The following is a 19,026-nucleotide window of genomic DNA, read 5'->3' on the forward strand; positions in this document are numbered from 1 at the left end:
TTTACTCACATGTTACACACACATTACACACCCTTTACTCACATGTTACACACGTTACTCACACATTACACACCCTTTACTCACACTTTATACACCTTTTACTCACTTTACAGACACTATACTCACACTCTAATTTCATAACTCCAGGATTTTAAAACTGAGATCAAGAAAACATTTTCTAAAAATAAAAGAATATACAGTATATATAGAACCAGTGCTTCTTAATATTAGGTGCTTTACATTTGAAACTGTACATAATATTCTTAACTGACACCTGTTAGTATGAGCACCATTCATAATAGTGAAAAGAGACATAAATAAAAAGGCGAATCAAAATGGCATCAGTGATGCATTTGTAAGAGCAGACCTTCACCTGGGACTGATTACCAATGATGGGGAAGGTAATTGTCCCTCTGTAGCGGTGAACTCGTGTAGATTTTGGGATAAGGGGCTGTAGGAGATCATTAACCCCAGCCTGCTTTGACCCACCACGCACGCACGCGCACCCACACACACACACACACACACACATAGACACACAGACACACACTCATGGGGGCCGGGACCTCCTTCTGAGTTAAATAAAGGCCTTGAAGTAAAGTTTCTGGCAAGAGCAAACTCCGTTTAGGGAACGCTACTCAAATCATCCGTCTGAAAACAAATCTCCCGCACCACGCCCCGCAAATCTTTAATCCCAACAAAAGGGCGAAGGCTCCCCACACTGTCGGTCCCCTGGGGCAGCTGGGACGGGCCCCTGGGCTGGCACGGGCCCCTGGCAGCCTGCCACGCCCTTCTTCGGCATGCATGAGATCATTCCGTTTAATCAGAAACACATCTGAGACGGACTTTTAAAGAGGGGCGGGAGGCCTCCAGGTCGGCCCAACCTGTGAGGGGTTTTCAGGTCAGGGTGACTGCAAAATGTACGCCATAGAGAGAAAAAAAACTGCAGACTAAGGTCTACGCCAAGTTCTTTTCACAAAATCTATCAGGATCAAAACAAATGGTTTTTGTTCTCAAGGGTGGCAGGATACTGCTGAGAGAACTGGGCTTGTAACCTAAAGACTGCAGGTAACATTCTGCAAGTAACATTCCTTGGTAAGTTACTGCTGTTTTACCCTAGAATAGGGTACTTAACCTGAATTGCCTCCGTATTCATCCAGCTGTAAAATGGATACGCTGTATACGTCCCTTTGGATAAGAGCATCTGCTAAAATGCCTGCAGCACAGTGTAATATAAATGGCTGTTTCATGGTGAACATTGTGTTATAAATTCAAATGTCAGACAATGGGTTTGGCAGCCCTCTGAAAGTGGCTCCCTAAAGCACTAAATGTACATTTGGGAGGATATAAAAAGACAGTGGCGGAAGTGGATGTTGCAGTAAGACATGCAGGCAATGAGTGAACACCTCAGCAGGACCACGTGCAGGAAGGAAGGACCCCTGGGACACAAAGCTGCTGTTGCTATAGTTACTTTATGTTGGACTGACTGTCACTTACATTTTGCAGATTTCAATATGGTTAACCACCTAAGGCCGAGTAATTCATTTCTGTCCCCTGTAGGGGACTGGCATTTCTGGTGTTAATCTCAAGAACTATATAAATTGCTATGCTGAAACCTACACTACAAGGGCCATTCAATACAAATTTTATAAATCATATTTTGAAAATATTTCCACTGCATATTTCTGTTATCAAAGACACAGCCAGGTCTCAGGAGGTTAAGAGATGCCGGTCTGTGATTTGTTACTATTACAAAAGGAGGCCATTTCCGGGATTAAGGATGAATAAACGTGAGTAAAGCTTCAATAATCGGAAAGGAGGTTAGCCTATGAGGAAATGCAGGGGAAACACTCCGAGGGCTATTAGCATTAGCACACAACAATCAGTACGACAAAACCCCCTGTCATCGGACAAGGTGTAATTATGGGTTTCCTGTGGCTGTTTGGCAATGTAAGCTATGCGCTTTGACTGTGGGACTGTCCCAGAGCACTCCCCTGAAGATGAGAGCGTACAAAACGTAAAGAACAAACGGCTGCAGACGGAGCTCATGAAGACACAAAAGCGGGACAGAGAGGGAAGGGCAGCGCTGAAGGGAAGAATCCATTCGCTCATATGAAGCATCGATTTAGTGTGACACAGTAACATTAGAGAAGCTGACAGAATCCTGCCAAAAACTGCGGTCACCAAGCTAAAGCCAGCATACGTCAAGCTAATGAGGACATTCATCTTGCTGTAATTAAGGATTTTATAGCACATTATTACAGGTTTGTTTTCTTTGCGTTGCAGTCGCAAATATCGAGTGGACAATCATTTATTATTATTATTTAAAATGAGACGATCTTGTGCTTGAACTTTTTCACGTGCCATCAGCTGACCTTTGATAAAGCTTCTTTTTTACAGCTTACCCAAAGACACTGAAACATGGAATTTATATTTTCCATATGTCTGCAGGCTTCAATTGCAATGTATATATTTTGGGGCCATTAGGATTAGTTCGTTCTTTCTCTCAGATGCAGTTATAAGTTATATATCAGGCTGTTAAAGCAGTGGCTAGTTTTGGGTTCAGGACCTACAGACACATCCAGAAGCCTCTCAGAGAAAACTGAGGTGCAGGGGTGGAGTCATTTTAGTCACTTCAGAAAATCAACCAAAATCCTGTTGATTAATTAAAAAAATGTCCATAATGTTCTATGGGGGTGTTCTTTTTGACAAATTCACTGTCAATTTGTTTCCTGAACTGACTAAATTGAAACCGTTCCTAACACAGCTGAACTGTTTCCATGAGGACTGTTGTAGAAGTTACTGTACACTGTATCACTTCAGGCCAGGTGAAAATGTGGCAACCTTACAGTGATATGTTACAGTGTGAACCTGGAGAAACCGCAGCAGATCAGCAACAGAAGCCCCCATCAGCTCTGGAGTAAGGTGGGTGAGATTTACGGTATGAGCTGGGTGTGCCAGACTGCCAGCTATCTCGGGCGGCACCATTCTGGCCTAGAGAGCGTCACCATGATCGACTGCCCTGTCGCTCACCTCTCCCAGTAACCCCGTTGGTATTTATGGCAGTGGGTGTCAACGCTGAAATGGTCTAAAGGGTCAAACCTGAGTTAATCTTTCCAAGATCAACATGGAGGAGCTATACAAGGAGCAGGTGAGTCATAAGTGAGTGATAAAGAGGGAAACCTTGTTTCTAAAGAACTACTATATTTTGGGTCCGGGTCAGAATCTTCCTCTACCGAGGCATGTTGCAATCTACCAAGAGCAATTAAGGTGAATAATTACACTGTTCCAGAGCACAAACAGCCTGTTGTTGGCACATCACCACAGTGCATGGTAAAGCCTGTTAGCACGTTAGCACATCACCACAGCGCATGGCAGAGCCTGCTAGCACGTTAGCACATCACCACAGTGCATGGCAGAGCCTGTTAGCATGTTAGCACATCACCACAGTGCATGGCAGAGCCTGTTAGCATGTTAGCACATCACCACAGTGCATGGCAGAGCCTGTTAGCATGTTAGCACATCACCACAGTGCACGGCGGACAGCACGTTAGCACATCACGGCAGTGCAGGGAAGTCTGCTCCAAAGCCCTTCTTCTGAAGGTATGCTGTACAGCAAGCCCGGGCTTCCTTTGATCTCTCATCCTGTTACACATGAGCTCCTCACAGTTCTTTCAGTTCTGAAATTCACATACTGTGCACCGTGTCATTTAGAGACTCAGGTTTCAGACAGGCCTCGAAATCCCCACTCCAAACCTGGTAACCACTTCCCCCCCCTCCCACCCCAAACCCGTCACCCACTCGTCTGTGTCCTTCAGATAAAACCAATCTGAGCGTCCAATTTGAGCTTTCCATGGGGTCCTATCTATTCTAAATGTAACCCAGCCAACAAATGATGTTTTAGTATGATCAATGCACAGTAACATATGATTTATACAGTATACCGTTCATATTATATTTCTCTTATAAAATGCTTTTGTAGATTGCATTAGGACTGCCAGTTCAGCTGGTTGCACTTACACTGGAACCAAATAAGCAAGCGCTGGTTGGGTTACTGTTGCGACTTGGCGCAACACGAATGTTGACTTGGCTGTGAGATTTGACAGCCTACTTTAAGCATAAGTTTCACGTTAGACTAACAATAACAAAAATTGGATTGAGAAGTCACGACATTAGCTGGTACCACATGTCTACCGAAGAATAAGAAACAGCTGAGCCAACAGGAAGGAATCCAGATGTGTCATATTTAGGAATCAAAGCAGGATGCGTTAGCTGTGGTTTCCCTGTAAGACATTATCATTTGGATATCTTAAATTAAGCCGACATTTCCTCCGCTGTCACCGTGGGAACTCTTTCTTCCAAATGAAAGCTTGTTGTTTAAAGATTGTCTGAACATGCTAGAGAATGGCATCTGTGCCCAGCATAAGCTCAAGTTCCAGCAAGACCAGCATGCACTACCTGGGTGTGTGGACCTCCGAAGATGGTTGACCATCATATTGTGTTTACCATGCAATTTTCACTATTGGAGTCCTGGACAGCCACGGCATGCTGGGTTTTGTGTTACTCATTTAAGTGATTATATCCAACTCACCTAGTTTCTGGTGTCTGAAATAGCTGCACATTTTTTTGTGAAAACAAAAAGCAGCAGACCCTGTGTCTCCAGGACCAGGATTAGGGACGCCAGCAGACCCTGTGGCTCTCCAGGGCCAGGGTTGGGAACCCTAGTGGGATTTTTCATTACCCCCTTAATGAGGAGTTTTTACCCCCTTTTAATAATAAATTAAAGCTCCCATAGGTGTTGAAAGCAGACAGAGTCCTGTTATTGTACCAGGAATAATCTCCCAAAATCCTAACAAGACGAAGAGGTCTGAAACTCACAATCCCTCGGATGTGATGCAACAAGAGGAATGAGTGGGATCTTGTAATCCCCAGTTTTGTAAACGACAGGAAGGAAAAGATGATGAGAAAAACGTTTCACTGGCAACACCGACGCTTGAGTCACCAAAATGACAAAAACACTGTATCGCCAGACCTAACCTCAGCAATGACCATTGACACATATAAACCTGCGCATACAAAAAACAGGCCATTTGTAAATCGACTGATGCTTCTCTAATTTATTTGAATGCTGACAAACATATATTTATATTTTGTTTAAATGAATTATACATATACAAATAATAAGCTGCAAATACACAATACAAGAAATACTATTTTTCAGGCTATGAAAGTGGATGACTGGCTTACTGGCACACAACAACACACTGTCCTCATCATTGTTATTGTCTGAAATTTGTGTGGGTAGACTATTATTTTCACAACATTCTTCTTTCCACAAATGCATGTTTTGTGTGGGATGATGTGGGGGGGAGGGGGAATTATTAAAATACTCTACCATCAATCATCAGTCCCAGAGTGGAGTGTACTTGTAAGGGTGGTCTCCCTGAGTTCACTGGCACTGCTAATACTTGATCAGAGTCTGCCACAGTCCTGAACAAATACCCTCTGGCCAGCGGTGAATCTGTTTATTGACTGGAAAAGCCATGGATTATTGGGGGGGGGGGGGGGGGGGGGGGGCACCAAGCCAGAGAACAAAGGGCCAACTCTCACCCATGTGGAAGACTCCATTGACCCAAGTTATGAAGCAGTCAAAACGGAAATGGAGTCTCTGTAAATCTACAGTAACTTAGAGCCAGCACAGACCAGGGTAAGAAAAACATTCTCTGTGAAATGCATTGAGATGAAATGCATGTCAATGTCTACCTGAAAATCTGCCATACAATATAATGCATCAAGCTCCCATTTAAACAAATTGAATAAGGTAGCGTTCATCAGCCACTGAAGTACAAGTCCAGACATTCAGCTCCATTTTAGCAGCTGCATTCCACCTCAAAGAGACGGAGTACTTTTAGAGAAAAGAGAAAGTCTCGTTTCCAAGAGTGTTTCATGTCCCTCCAGACACACTAAGTCCTTTCCACACTTACAGGCTTACCGTAGGTCAGGGCATAAAGATCCACAGATCCCGGAAAAATCTGTAATGTCACTTAAGCTTTGCCAGTATTCACTGCTGATGATCATGAACAGTGAAAACTGAGTGTTGGTAATGAGATAAGCTCTGTGAGTGTTGGTAATGAGATGAACACAGTGAGTGTTGGTCATGAGATGAACATTGAGTCAGCAAGCCATACAATTCTGTATGGGGCTACAATAAGACCAAGACCATCGGCAACTGGAGAGTTTCTGTAGTACAGTCAGGATGATCAGTTCAATCACACGCAGGTAAATATATCGTTCTCACCCCCACCCTCTTCAAGTTCACACCAACTATCGCACAGTGTGTACCTGGTGTTGAGGGAAATAGGCAGGAGTTATTGTATACCCGCGTCACTTCAAAGCAAAGCACTCAACAGCTACGCAACACACCTGGAACTGGCACGTAGTGCTGAAGAAAGACCAGGTAATGTTCAACTTAAGGCCAAAAATCCATCTTTAAAGCTTAAAACCTGTATACCAGAATGCATACTACATGCTCAAGTGCAACACTACAGTAACGTAAGTCGGTACCTGAGGCACAGTCAAATTAGCGGCCACACTAGCGACCTTCGGAGGCGCTGAGGTTACAGGTTTGCCGCAGCGGTTCTGTAATTGGTCTGAATCAGACAGATGAAAGACAAGCAGGGGGCGAAGCGCACACTGTGTGAAACACGAGCCTTTTGTGTCGCGCTAAGCTCGGCGTAAAAGGGGTGTCATTTCAGCGGGGGTGTACACCCTGACCCCCCGGGCACGGCCCACAATGGGCCCTTCCTGCTGTCAGCGTCTCCCTTTCTCATTCCGCCGGTGGGGCTCCTCGTTCGCAGTGATTTTTTAATGCGGTATCTCACCGCGTCCCCAGGACACAGACACACCGGGAGGGCTCGCATAAACGCAAGACAAAAGAGTCTCCCCCTCCAGGCAGAGAGACAGGTAATCTCACGAGCACAGCTATCCACCATCAGCTCCACCAATCCTACCATCAAAAGAGAAATTTACATTCAAACACAATCTATTTAAACAGCTGGATATTCGCTGAAAGCAAGTTAGTTTTAGTGTACTGATCAGAAGTACTAGTGTACGGCAGCAGCCCCCACCTGGGAATCAACCTCAACTGGCCCAGGTCCCCAAACCTTCTGCTTCAAAAGGCAGGCAACGCTATTCCAGATATTATGATGAAGAACTACTGATAAACGACATGCATTTTACAGATATTAAAGTTAACTAATTAGATAGGCAGGCAATTTCATATTCATTTGATTTTATTTATTTATTATTATTTCTTGAGTGTATATTAGATCAGGGAATATGCATATTGGCAGATGCACTTAAATGTTTTATTAGTTCATGTTTTAGTTTATGCATTGGATTCACCCAGACAGTTTTTCTATGTGTAATGAGGGATATTTTAGATGTGCATGTACTATACTAGCCATTGAAAACCCAGCAGGTCTTCAGGAACGTAAATATCTAAATCGTAATTGCACACAGTATCTGTCTTGGCCAATTTAATTGGAACACACACTTAGATTAAAATAATATTTAAAAAGAAAGACAGAAAGTTAACTGTCCCTTTACGTGTAAACAGAAAGCATATGCCCTGCCCACACTGGGTCCCATTGGGAACAGTGGTAATAAATGTGCAATTGTTACAGCCGGCTCAGTTCAGGCCATGATGAATGGAGTGGGTGTAATCACAGCACCACATTATGCCATAATAATGTCATGAGTGCTCCAGAAAAACTTTCAGGGGACAATGACCTGAATGCAGGTCATCGCGATTCTTGTGTTTCCTGGAGAGAGGTTCTCTGAATCCAGGTTGTAGTCACTACTCCCTGCAGGACCTCTATGAGTTGAAGAACCTGACAACCTTTCCACTGGGCAGTTGTACAGTGTGAGTGAGTGAGTGAGCACTGAGTGAGTGAGTGAGTCAGCACTGAGTGTGTGAGTGAGTGAGTGAGTGAGTACAGAGTGAGTGAGTGAGTTAGTGAGTGAATGAGTGTGTGAGTGAGTGAGTGACTGACTGACTGAGTGAGTGAGTGAGTGAGTGAGTGAGTGAGTGAGTGAGTGAGCACTGAGTGTGTGAGTGAGTGAGTGAGTACAGAGTGAGTGAGTGAGTGAATGAGTGTGTGTGTGAGTGAGTGAGTGAGTGACTGAGTGAGTGAGTGAGAAGAGAGCGAGTGACTGAGTGAGCACTGAGTGAGTGAGTGAGAAGACAGTGAGTGACTGAGTGAGTGAGAAGAGAGTGAGTGAGTGAGTGAGTGTGAGAGTGAGTGAGTACAGAGTGAGTGAGTGAGCACTGAGTGAGTGAGTGAATGTGTGAGTGAGTGAGAAGAGAGTGAGTGAGTGTGTGAGTGAGTGAGTACAGAGTGAGTGAGTGAGTGAGTGAGTGAGAAGAGAGTGAGTGAGAAGAGAGTGAATGAGTGAGTGAGTGAGTGAGTGAGAAGACAGTGAGTGACTGAGTGAGTAAGAAGAGAGTGAGTGAGTGAGTGAGTGAGTACAGAGTGAGTGAATGAGTGAGTGTGAAGAGAGTGAGTGAGCACTGAGTGAGTGAGTGAATGTGTGAGTGAGTGAGTGAGTGAGAAGAGAGTGAGTGTGTGAGTGAGTGAGTACAGAGTGAGTGAGTCAGAAGAGAGTAGTTGAGTGAGAAGAGAGTGAGTGACTGAGTGAGCACTGAGTGAGTGAGTGAGTGAGTGAGAAGACAGTGAGTGACTGAGTGAGAAGAGAGTGAGTGAGTGAGTGAGTGTGTGAGTGAGTGAGTACAGAGTGAGTGAGTGAGTGAGTGTGAAGAGAGTGAGTGAGCACTGAGTGAGTGAGTGAATGTGTGAGTGAGTACAGAGTGAGTGAGTGAGTGAGAAGAGAGTGAGTGAGTGAGTGAGTGAGAAGAGAGTGAGTGAGTGAGTGAGTGAGAAGAAAGTGAGTGAACACTGGTTGTGTGAGTGAGAGAGTGAGTGAGTGGGTGAGTGAGTGTGTGTAAGTGTGTGAGTGAGTGAGCACTGAGTGAGTGAGTGAGTGAGTGAATGAGTGAATGAGTGTGTGTGACTGTGTGAGTGAGTGAGTGAGTGAGTGAGTGTGTGAGTGAGTGAGTACAGAGTGGGTGAATGAGTGAGTGTGAAGAGAGTGAGTGAGCACTGAGTGAGTGAGTGAATGTGTGAGTGAGTGAGTGAGAAGAGAGTGAGTGAGTGTGTGAGTGAGTGAGTACAGAGTGAGTGAGTGAGTGAGAAGAGAGTAGTTGAGTGAGAAGAGAGTGAGTGACTGAGTGAGCACTGAGTGAGTGAGTGAGTGAGAAGACAGTGAGTGACTGAGTGAGAAGAGAGTGAGTGAGTGAGTGAGTGTGTGAGTGAGTGAGTACAGAGTGAGTGAGTGAGTGAGTGTGAAGAGAGTGAGTGAGCACTGAGTGAGTGAGTGAATGTGTGAGTGAGTGAGTACAGAGTGAGTGAGAAGTGACTGAGAAGAGAGTGAGTGAGTGAGTGAGTGAGTGAGAAGAGAGTGAGTGAGTGAGTGAGTGAGAAGAAAGTGAGTGAACACTGATTGTGTGAGTGAGAGAGTGAGTGAGTGGGTGAGTGAGTGTGTGTAAGTGTGTGAGTGAGTGAGCACTGAGTGAGTGAGTGAGTGAATGAGTGAATGAGTGTGTGTGAGTGTGTGAGTGAGTGAGTGTGTGAGTGAGTGAGTGAGTGAGTGAACACTGAGTGAGTGAGTGAGTGAGTGTGTGTGTGTGAGTGTGTGAGTGAGTGAGTGTGTGTAAGTGAGTGAGTGAGTGTGTGTGAGTGAGTGAGTGAGTGAGTGAGTGAGCACTGAGTGAGTGAGTGAGTGAGTGGTGAGTGAGCGAGCGAGTGAGCGAGTGAGTGAGCACTTAGTGAGTGAGTGAGAGAGCGAGCGAGCGAGCGAGTGAGTGAGCACTTAGTAAGTGAGTGAGCACAGAGAGAGTGAGTCTTTCCGCTGAAATAAAATCCACTACAAAACACTTGGTGGAACCAAGTAATTTGGTTAATGTTGTGAAAGAACAAGCAAGGTAGATTGATTTGGATTAAAATTGATGAAGCATCAGTCAAAAGGCAATTCAAAGGCAGTTTGGTGGCTCATTCTGTTCTGGTGCACTCTTCTAGTACATGGATGGGCTCTATGGTCTAGTATCTGTTAAGGATCTGTTCTAGTGTATGGATGGGCTCTATGGTCTGGTATCTCTTAGAGCACTGGCCTAGAGCATAAATGGGCTCAATGGTCTGGTATCTGTTAAGGCTCTGTTCTAGTGCATGGATGGGCTCTAAGGTCTGGTATCTGTTAATATTTGTTCTAATGCATGGATGGGCTCTGTGGTCTGGTATTGGATCCAGAAAGGACTGTGGCCAGCAGCTCGGTTAGGTGACAGAACTGACTGTAGCACTGAGCAATAGTGGGAGAGTTTCTGTCACCTAGACTACAGCATAGCATCTCATCGCTCACTAGTGACCCCCGCTGGCCCGTCAGATAAGCACATGTTGAGCTGCATATGAAGCGTCTTCCTTTAAAACGAATCCCTGCCTTAAATCATAACTCAGGCCGGCAGGGACACAAAACGCGTGGTGTTAAAAAGTAGCGGCTGACATCACACCCTGGTCTGCACTCTGCAGAATCAAGAGCAGAGGTTTCAGCAAAGATAATGCTCAAATACTGTACATATAAAACCGGCCATTTCAAAGAAAAGGGAGAAAACGCTAATTAAATGAGAGATTATTCACAATGAAGCATGTTCATGTCCAGGAGATTTTCTTAAATTGCTGAGAGATGATGTATGAAAGAAGAAACTCAACTCACAGGCTCTATAAGCCTGGCTAATCTGCATCATTTGTAAGCTTGAAACTAATCATCTTATGAAAATAGTGACAGACAAGAATTGAACACAACAGTTTAAAAGGTTAAGTCCTTGAAAATCTTATTTTGTACCAATAGTTCTTTCACTGTAGACTGTAAATACATGCCACTGTTCTGCAAAATCTGTTTAAGCCACTTATCTCAAAATGTTCCCCGATTGCTCAATGGCATGTTCTTGCTAGCGCTAGGGCAATAAGATTATTATTATATCAAGCTTTCCACAAGCAGTTATCTTGTATATCATTTATGATGCTTCAATACCAAGATACACTTAAGAGGAAACTTAATGTCTGTACTGTATACTTGTATTACTTGTGTTCTGTACATGTATTACACATGCATGCATGTACACACTGTATATACACAAATTTAGTACTTTATGCATTTACATGGCCTACTGTACATATATACAGTGTTGACAAATTAATATAATAAATACATGCATCCAAAAATAAAATAAATATTCTTTGTCACATTTTTTGCCATATTATGGTTACGCTCAGCTTCCAGCCAATGAGAATCACTGGTCCTTTCTCTTCCAATAGAAAGCGGAGTAGATATGTTTCATATTTCATATTTCTGTCGAAACGCTGTGTTCAAGTTACTCTGCTGTTTCTTATGCTCAGGGGCCCAACTCCCTTAGTCACTGCCTGCAGCTATCTTTTCATTTCATGTTTTATCTTTGTAAGGGCCATCTTTATAATCAGTCTGTTTAGTCAATAATAAGAGTAGTACCTATTCCATCTCCTATCACCTACCTGCAAATGTTTCTGCCATGTTTCTGAGAAATTATCCACAGACACCAAACTATACAAAGAAGCACAAAGGGCTTTAATGAAAAGAATGCCCAGAGTCAGCTTGATTTCCATCATATTCTCAAATACAGACCTCCCACATATGGGAGACAAGATATAATCTGCTCTAATCATACTTACTTATACACTGTCAGAACACCTCTGCTTAATCTGAAGCAGAGATCCTGCGGAACCTGTAGTCCTTCCTGCTGGTCAGGTAACGGACCCATTCAAACCAGCGTGACTATCTCCAATTTACATCTCCATGGACAAATAAATACGGCATTCTGTATAAATACGGGAAACTGAAGCCTAAAACGACCTCTCTAATTCTTATTTTCCTCTTTATCATCTCACAGCTGTGTGTATAATAGAACTGTCCCTATAAACACATTTCCCTTGAAATCAAAGGCAAGGCTGCCCGCATTAATTAACTAGAAACATTCAATACGCCTTTTTGCCGACTTCTACTTCAAGCTATTACAATATAATTTCCACACACACTCGGGTTTAAGGTGAAGGATAAAACCACAGTATGAAACTTCAAATGGTAGCGACGTGGAGCAGAAGGGCTATGGACATGCCCCGACAGTACATGCAGTAATTTGAATAGTTGCAGGTCTCAGAAGACTCCTTCCAATGAAAAGGAGAGCTACGCTGACAGCAGTCGGATACCTTTCATCCCGAGAGCATGAATATTTTATTTATGGCAGTCAAAGGTAGAGGTCTATTACCATTCTTACAAGCATCAGTCTAATGGCATGCTATATGTATATGCAATTAGCATTTGTTAACTTGCAGCCATACTCCCAACAAAAAGTTAAAGCTTAAATGATGCGTCTTAACAAGAGTTTCCACAAAACATTTTAAGTTATAACAGTTTTACGCGCGTCCAATAATAATACTAACAATAATAATAATCTTCATATTTCTAAGTGAGCAGAACATTGATTTTTTTCAGAGATTTTATTTCTTTTATACAATTAATATGATCAATTTTAACAGGCTGCACACATCATCCATCCATCTGTTAAGTTGTCATACAACAGTGAGTGCAATTCCATCGCTAGAATTGCACGTAAACCGCCAAAAGGTGCATGAAGTAAACTGCGATAGACTACAATATTTCTTACCAGCCGAACATCCCAGGAATAAACGGACAACAGGTATCCAGTGATATTAAACAGAAAGCATATTTAAAGTTTACACTGAGACTTACCTGGCCATTGCGATTCGGCTGGAGAGAGCCAAAGCAGCACAAAGCAAGCTACCAGCTCCAGCCACGAGGAACACCTGCAGGGAGGGAGCATTATTTGTCTCTGGTTTTTATTTCTTTAAAACTTTTCCTCTATGCAGAAAGTAAACACTTTCTGTGCATCTCAGACTCGGCTCTTCAATGCTGCAGACTGCATAAGATCGCCGGCGTATGGATAGTGATGAAAAGCCTACGCGACTCCCCAAACGCTGGAGCACCTCAGATCAGCGGCAAACAGCTGATGAGACTAAAGGGGGGAACTTGGTACTGCGAAGTGCAGAGTGACCCACGAGGTCTGACACACAGCCCCGCTGGGTCCTAACGCCTCTAGCAGCAGTGATTGACGGGTTCTTGTCGTAAATGTATGGAAAAGCAACTGGTTGACCGTGTTATTGCAGAAACAACAATGTTCAAGTGAGAAAATAAACATAGAGTAAAAGCACGTCTGAAATAAAAACTATTAGAATCACAATTTAACAGTTTTGCACGACAGATTTACATGTATCCTGATAAATATACATTTTTATCTCAAATGTCTGTCTTGGGGGTTTCTTTTGTAATAAGTCAGTTCATTCGTAATCACTTTGATTACTCTGCCATCAACCTTTCCCCAGAGTCGAGAGTGTAGTGTTTCATCCGTATCTCCATACTGCAGCTTAATCTTTAATTTATGACTCAGAAACAGTACACTAAACAATGGCAATTGGAGATCCCACTTTACCTCTGTTACTTAACAACATTCACCAAGTGATTCAGGTGACCAATTAATCATTTCAAAGTAACTCCACACCCGCTGTGGCACGGATGAAAGTTGAACCAAAATGTTTGCAGTTTGCTGTTTTCACATTTTATGATGGACATTGCAATGGGATACATTTTTGCACCATAATGGTTCAATTGCAAGATTATTTTGCACGCTCAGCTTCCTTGAAACTCCTTTCTAATAGACTTCTCTTGAATTTTTAGTGGTATGTGAGTTTTTTCTACCTGAATGCCTTTACTGCACACACCCACCACAGTCATTCTTGAACAAATATTAATTTGGTTTCCTATTATATGTTATAAGACCAAAATGAGTCATTAATTAATATTCCATTTGAAAAGATATGAAATTATGGTCTGAGTAAATTAAATAATCCCCCTATCATTTAGAGAACAGAGTTTGAACACCCCAATGGATGGGGCTGTAAGTGTACTTCACTGGACTGCACTTCAAAGGAAAGCCTCATTCACAAACATGTCATCTTCTTGTTCCTACCAAAGAGTGCTTATGCTCCAACATCTGGGATGAACTTGTCATCACAGAGTTGTCAGTGGAAACAGCTCTTGAGTTAGTTTAGCATGGACAGGGCTGTTGGGCTTTGTGCTAACCTAATGGCAGGGAAATGGTGGATTTATGGAGAAGAAAGGGCAGAGTCCTCACACAAAGTTATTTACTCAGCAGATACAGCCAGGTCCTTCTGTCATTGTGAGACCTTCTGCATGTAATAAAAGACACCATTCATAGTGTTGTAAGTAACATTTTAAGAAATGCTCCGCTGAAAGCCATTCCCCGTGGAGCTCAGCTGGATCTCCTCACATGTGGGGAAGACGGGTGGTCTTCAGTAAAGCTGATGACAGAGGAGGCCAGTGACTGTGCAGCCCTGGCCAGTCAGGGAGACATATTTTCAGTTCCGTAGATAAAAACCAATCAGATCGCCCACATTCTTTTCAACAGGTGACCAAATGGAGCAAATGTTAACAATGTTTTTTGTTTTAACATTCATCCATTGAGACTACCTTCTCTTAAAGTCTCCACATGCTGAGGGTATTAATTATACCAAACCAAAAACAAATTTAGAAAACATAGAGAATATTTTTTATAGTGCCTAACCTTCTCCCTCTCAGTTTCTGTCTCCAGAGTTCACCCCTTACTGTACACTAGCTGCCCAGTGGAGGATGCCCCCCCAGATCATATTTGGGAGCCTTCTCTGACCACCACCTTCTGGCAGTCATGCTTTTGGTTTCAGCCCAACTTTCCTTTAGATTCTCTGTAAAGCAACTTTGTAACAGTTCTCTGTAAAAAGTGCCATACAAAATAGTTGAATTGAACTGAATTTAATTAATAGTATCATTCAGTATGTAGAGTAAAACTTAAATTTAGAAAAAAATGAAATACATTTAAAATTCTGTTGTTTTTTAATAATGCACAAAAGGGTTTATAAAACAATTGGTGAATGCATGATGCTTATACTGTAGTATATAATGCATTACATTGCATTATACATTATTTATTTATTATTTTATTATTATTGCATTATTTCTTATTTTATTATGTTGATGCATGTCACAAATAATGTCAATAATGTGAAATGCAGTATTCTAGTAAACTATAGCATTTTGAAAATACTTTTTAAGAACAGAAATGTTGTGTTCATTGATTTTACGCACATGCTGTACGGTCCATGTATTATATAATTAATTAGTTTTGGTAAGGGATGACCCATGAACCCTGAACCCATCCTCAGTAGAGCTGACTGCACTAGCCCCCCCTCCCACATCTCAGGACATACATTGTGTGCATTCCTTCCAGGGTGCACTCCCTGTTCCACGGCCGAGTTGGAGGAGATATCGGAGGGAGTTCAGGTGCAGTAGCCAGAGCCATAAGAATTCTCCCCAGCACTTAATAACCGCAGGCCCTGGAGCCCCTGTTTAGACATGTCAATTCAGCCTGCCCCAGCATTCCACGGACGAGCACCGCTTCTTCGACAAACCACATGTTCAGCAAGAGGCCAAGAAAGACTGGAAGAAAGGAGGAGAGGGAGAAATTAATTTCATATTGATTAGCCGGGTAAAGAACTGATATCTCCTCAAGCAGGGACTGACATTGTTGAGAAAGAATGTCCTGTAACGGCAGGAGGTCTGTGGAAGGATTTTAAATGGCATCCCATAGCATCCTAGTGGCACAGAATAAGAGCTGTTACTATCTCCACCCTAATGACCTCATCACCCTCTAATTCTGGCTGGAGGGGGTGATGTCACCCTTTTTGAGAGGCAATCACGCAAACCCCACCCCCCAAAAAAAGTTTGTGGTTTGTGGTCTGCATAGCAATAGAAGCAATAGCAATATAATACATCATCTATCTAAAGACAAAGGTCTCCACACAAGGGGTGGCATTGGATTCTTATTCAAGCTCCAAGCAGTGATATCATCTTCTACACGTGACATGAAGCCCTGAATTGGTATGCATGTACACGTATTGTTTTTTTGGAAGGTATTCAGGTGCAGTACCTGGGGAGAGTGCTTCATCTTCACGGCTGTCTTACCTGGAGCTGGGAGCGAGCCCACCTGTGTAGTGCAACGTGTCCGGATGACCTGTGCTTCTACACTCTTAAAAAAATGGTTTCAAAACCATAGAAAAAGATGTAGTTAAAGGGTTCTTTGTCAGGAAGCTTTCACACTTCACACCTATGATAGAGCGTTCCTTAAAGAACTATGGAGACAAGCCAAAGAACTGATTTCTGAGAGTGAACAGTATACTCTGCTCTTACTGTCATTCTGGTACAGACGAACAGTCGACAGAGCGAGTTAGCGTTAACGTTACAATAGGTAGTGAAGACACGTGGCACCAAAGTGAGGCACCAAAATATGCACTGCAATTCAGGAACAGTTCCCTGTACCGGGAGCTATATGGGAACTGGTGCCATAGTGGTACCGGGTTTTGGTACCCAAACCTAGTGGGCAGTCTTTGCTGAAATATCGGTGTGTCCAGCAGCCATAGCACCTGGTGTCATTCTCTTACTTGAAGTGTGTGGGGGTGGGTTCCTTTGAAAATACAATGTTAACCCAAGGTTCTGACTCACTGTGTTCATTAAGGATCCCAGGGTACTTTTCAAAGGAGTCAACCCCAGTGTCCTGGCCACATTCCCATAAAAACGGACTCTACATCCGGTTACCTCATAACCCCCCTGTCTGATCAGCTACATCCTCCCTCATATTCTTTCCCAGGCCATCGCTGCAAAAGAGAACATGTTCTCAGTTGACCTATCTATACTCACCCTCCTGTATGCTGTATGCTGCAGAAGCCTGTGTGGGCCCACAGTTCAGTGTATGAACACTGCTGAACAGCTCAAGCTAAATCTTGAAACAGCTGGTAACTGGTTGACCAGTTTAGACCATCTCAAGCTATATTTTGAAACTGCTGGTAGCTGGTTGACCAGCTCATAGTCAACTAGAACGCCATTATGACCAGCATGACCATGCTGGTTGACCAGTTCATACCCAGCTAGACCAGTGTTATGACCAGTTTGGCCATGCTGGTTGACCAGCTCATACCCAGCTAGACCAGCTTTATGACCAGCTTGGCCATGCTGGGTGAACAGCTCATACCCAGCTAGACCAGCTTCTGGCCAGTTTATGATCAGCTCAGTTGTCAAGCTGGCATAGCTGGATTTTACAGCAGGGAACACTGCTCGGATCTCGCTGCTCCAGGTATCTCTACATTCCAGCTTTCTCTTCCCCTCGGCGGGAGCGGTGGAATTTTCCATTCAAAACTGAACCCCGCTCACAGGTGCAGACAGCATGCAAAAACGACCACGGTCACGCTTCCCGGGAGGTAAGTCGGTAAAAGCACTAGCCTCAGACCATAGTCTGAGCTCTATAGCCAAGAAATCATCAGTTTCTGCAAGTGGGAGGCATGCTTCAACATCAGTGCTCACTGTCCTGTAATACTGCACCACAACACAAAAATACAAGATAAACACGTAAAAAGTAAAAATACAAAGCCATAAACAATATATCCACAACCCTCTAGAATATGGGGCAGTGGTTTCTTGATGAAAACAGATTGATTCTGTGTGACTGTAGAAGGAAGCATGGTGTGGACCCAAACAGAACCCTCCTCTCAGCTGGGAGCTGGAATACTGCCCGTGCAGGGAAGTTCATTCAGGAATTTCTCCTCTGAGAGACCTTCATCTCCGATGTGGGAGGAGACATCTGAGAGGGGTCGGGTCATGCAGAGTGTCTGGCCAATCACGTGGCCCAGAGCCCTTGGAACGGTCACCTGACTCCAGAGGGATACAGCTTGTAAAATATATTAATAAATTCATATTTGAGATTTAAGAAAATAATCTGATTATTCAGGAATTCCACATGTATGCATCGGTGTGTGAGTGTGTGTAGGAATGGGTGAATGAGAAGCATCAATTGTACAGTGCTTTGGGCGCTATATAAATGCCAACCATTTATGCAGTTACCAGCTCAGAAATGGGAAATACATGAACTTTGATACACAAGTAAACATCGCTGACCAATAAACAACACAGTTGTTAGTTATTAGATAATGTAAGCTGCTTTACTTAACTCTGCCACTGACACTCTGTCAAAAGCAAAAGCATGCAAGTAGCAAACACACAAACATATGGATAAGTGCATTCTCACTATTATTATAGAACAAGATGTCAAACAGAAGGTATTACACGTACAGTACAGGGAAGCAATAAACAATAATAGAGAATAAACAAATGGCAAAATGGCTTGTTCGTACAGTACATCTACACGCAATAATTTCTGATTGGAATCTGACTGTATGCATGGAAATTGGCTAGGCTGAATGTGACTGTATGCAGAGGGATTGTCCAGGCTGAATCTGACTGTGTGCAGGGGGGTTGCCCAGGCTGAATGTGACTGTGTGCAGGGGGACTACCCAGGCTGAATGTGACTGTGTGCAGGGGGGTTGCCCAGGCTGAATGTGACTGTGTGCAGGGGGACTACCCAGGCTGAATGTGACTGTGTGCAGGGGGGTTGCCCAGGCTGAATGTGACTGTGTGCAGGGGGACTAACCAGGCTGAATCTGACTGTGTGCAGGGGGGTTGCCCAGGCTGAACCTGACTGTGCGCAGGGGGATTGCCCTGAGCAGCCCTTTAATCTCTGCTCTGCCCATGCCCCTTTCATTATCAGTGGGGACGCCACAAAGATGGCCAATTCTTCAGAAGTGTCAAATGGAAATATGTACTTTTCAGAGGGAGAAATAACTGCTGCAGGCTAGTCATTTTCCATTTATTTTAAAAGCATGTACACAACACAATAATATTATAGTATGATTCTTAGTCCTTCTT

The 19,026-nt window shown here is 43.4% G+C and overlaps 1 protein-coding gene across 1 annotated transcript in view; it reads right to left on the minus strand.

The window, feature by feature from the left end:
- Window positions 1-13,160, minus strand: part of LOC133116209 (collagen alpha-1(XVIII) chain-like) — a 90,837-nt gene extending 77,677 nt beyond the window's left edge. Inside the window, exon 1 of the mRNA XM_061225540.1 lies at window positions 12,895-13,160. Coding sequence (XP_061081524.1) covers window positions 12,895-12,985 — 91 coding nt within the window. The 5' untranslated portion in view covers window positions 12,986-13,160. The remainder of the gene's footprint in view (window positions 1-12,894) is intronic.
- Window positions 13,161-19,026: the final 5,866 nt, after the last annotated feature.

The sequence above is a fragment of the Conger conger genome, chromosome 17 (assembly GCF_963514075.1).
Source record: "Conger conger chromosome 17, fConCon1.1, whole genome shotgun sequence".
In the NCBI taxonomy this organism is placed as follows: domain Eukaryota; kingdom Metazoa; phylum Chordata; class Actinopteri; order Anguilliformes; family Congridae; genus Conger; species Conger conger.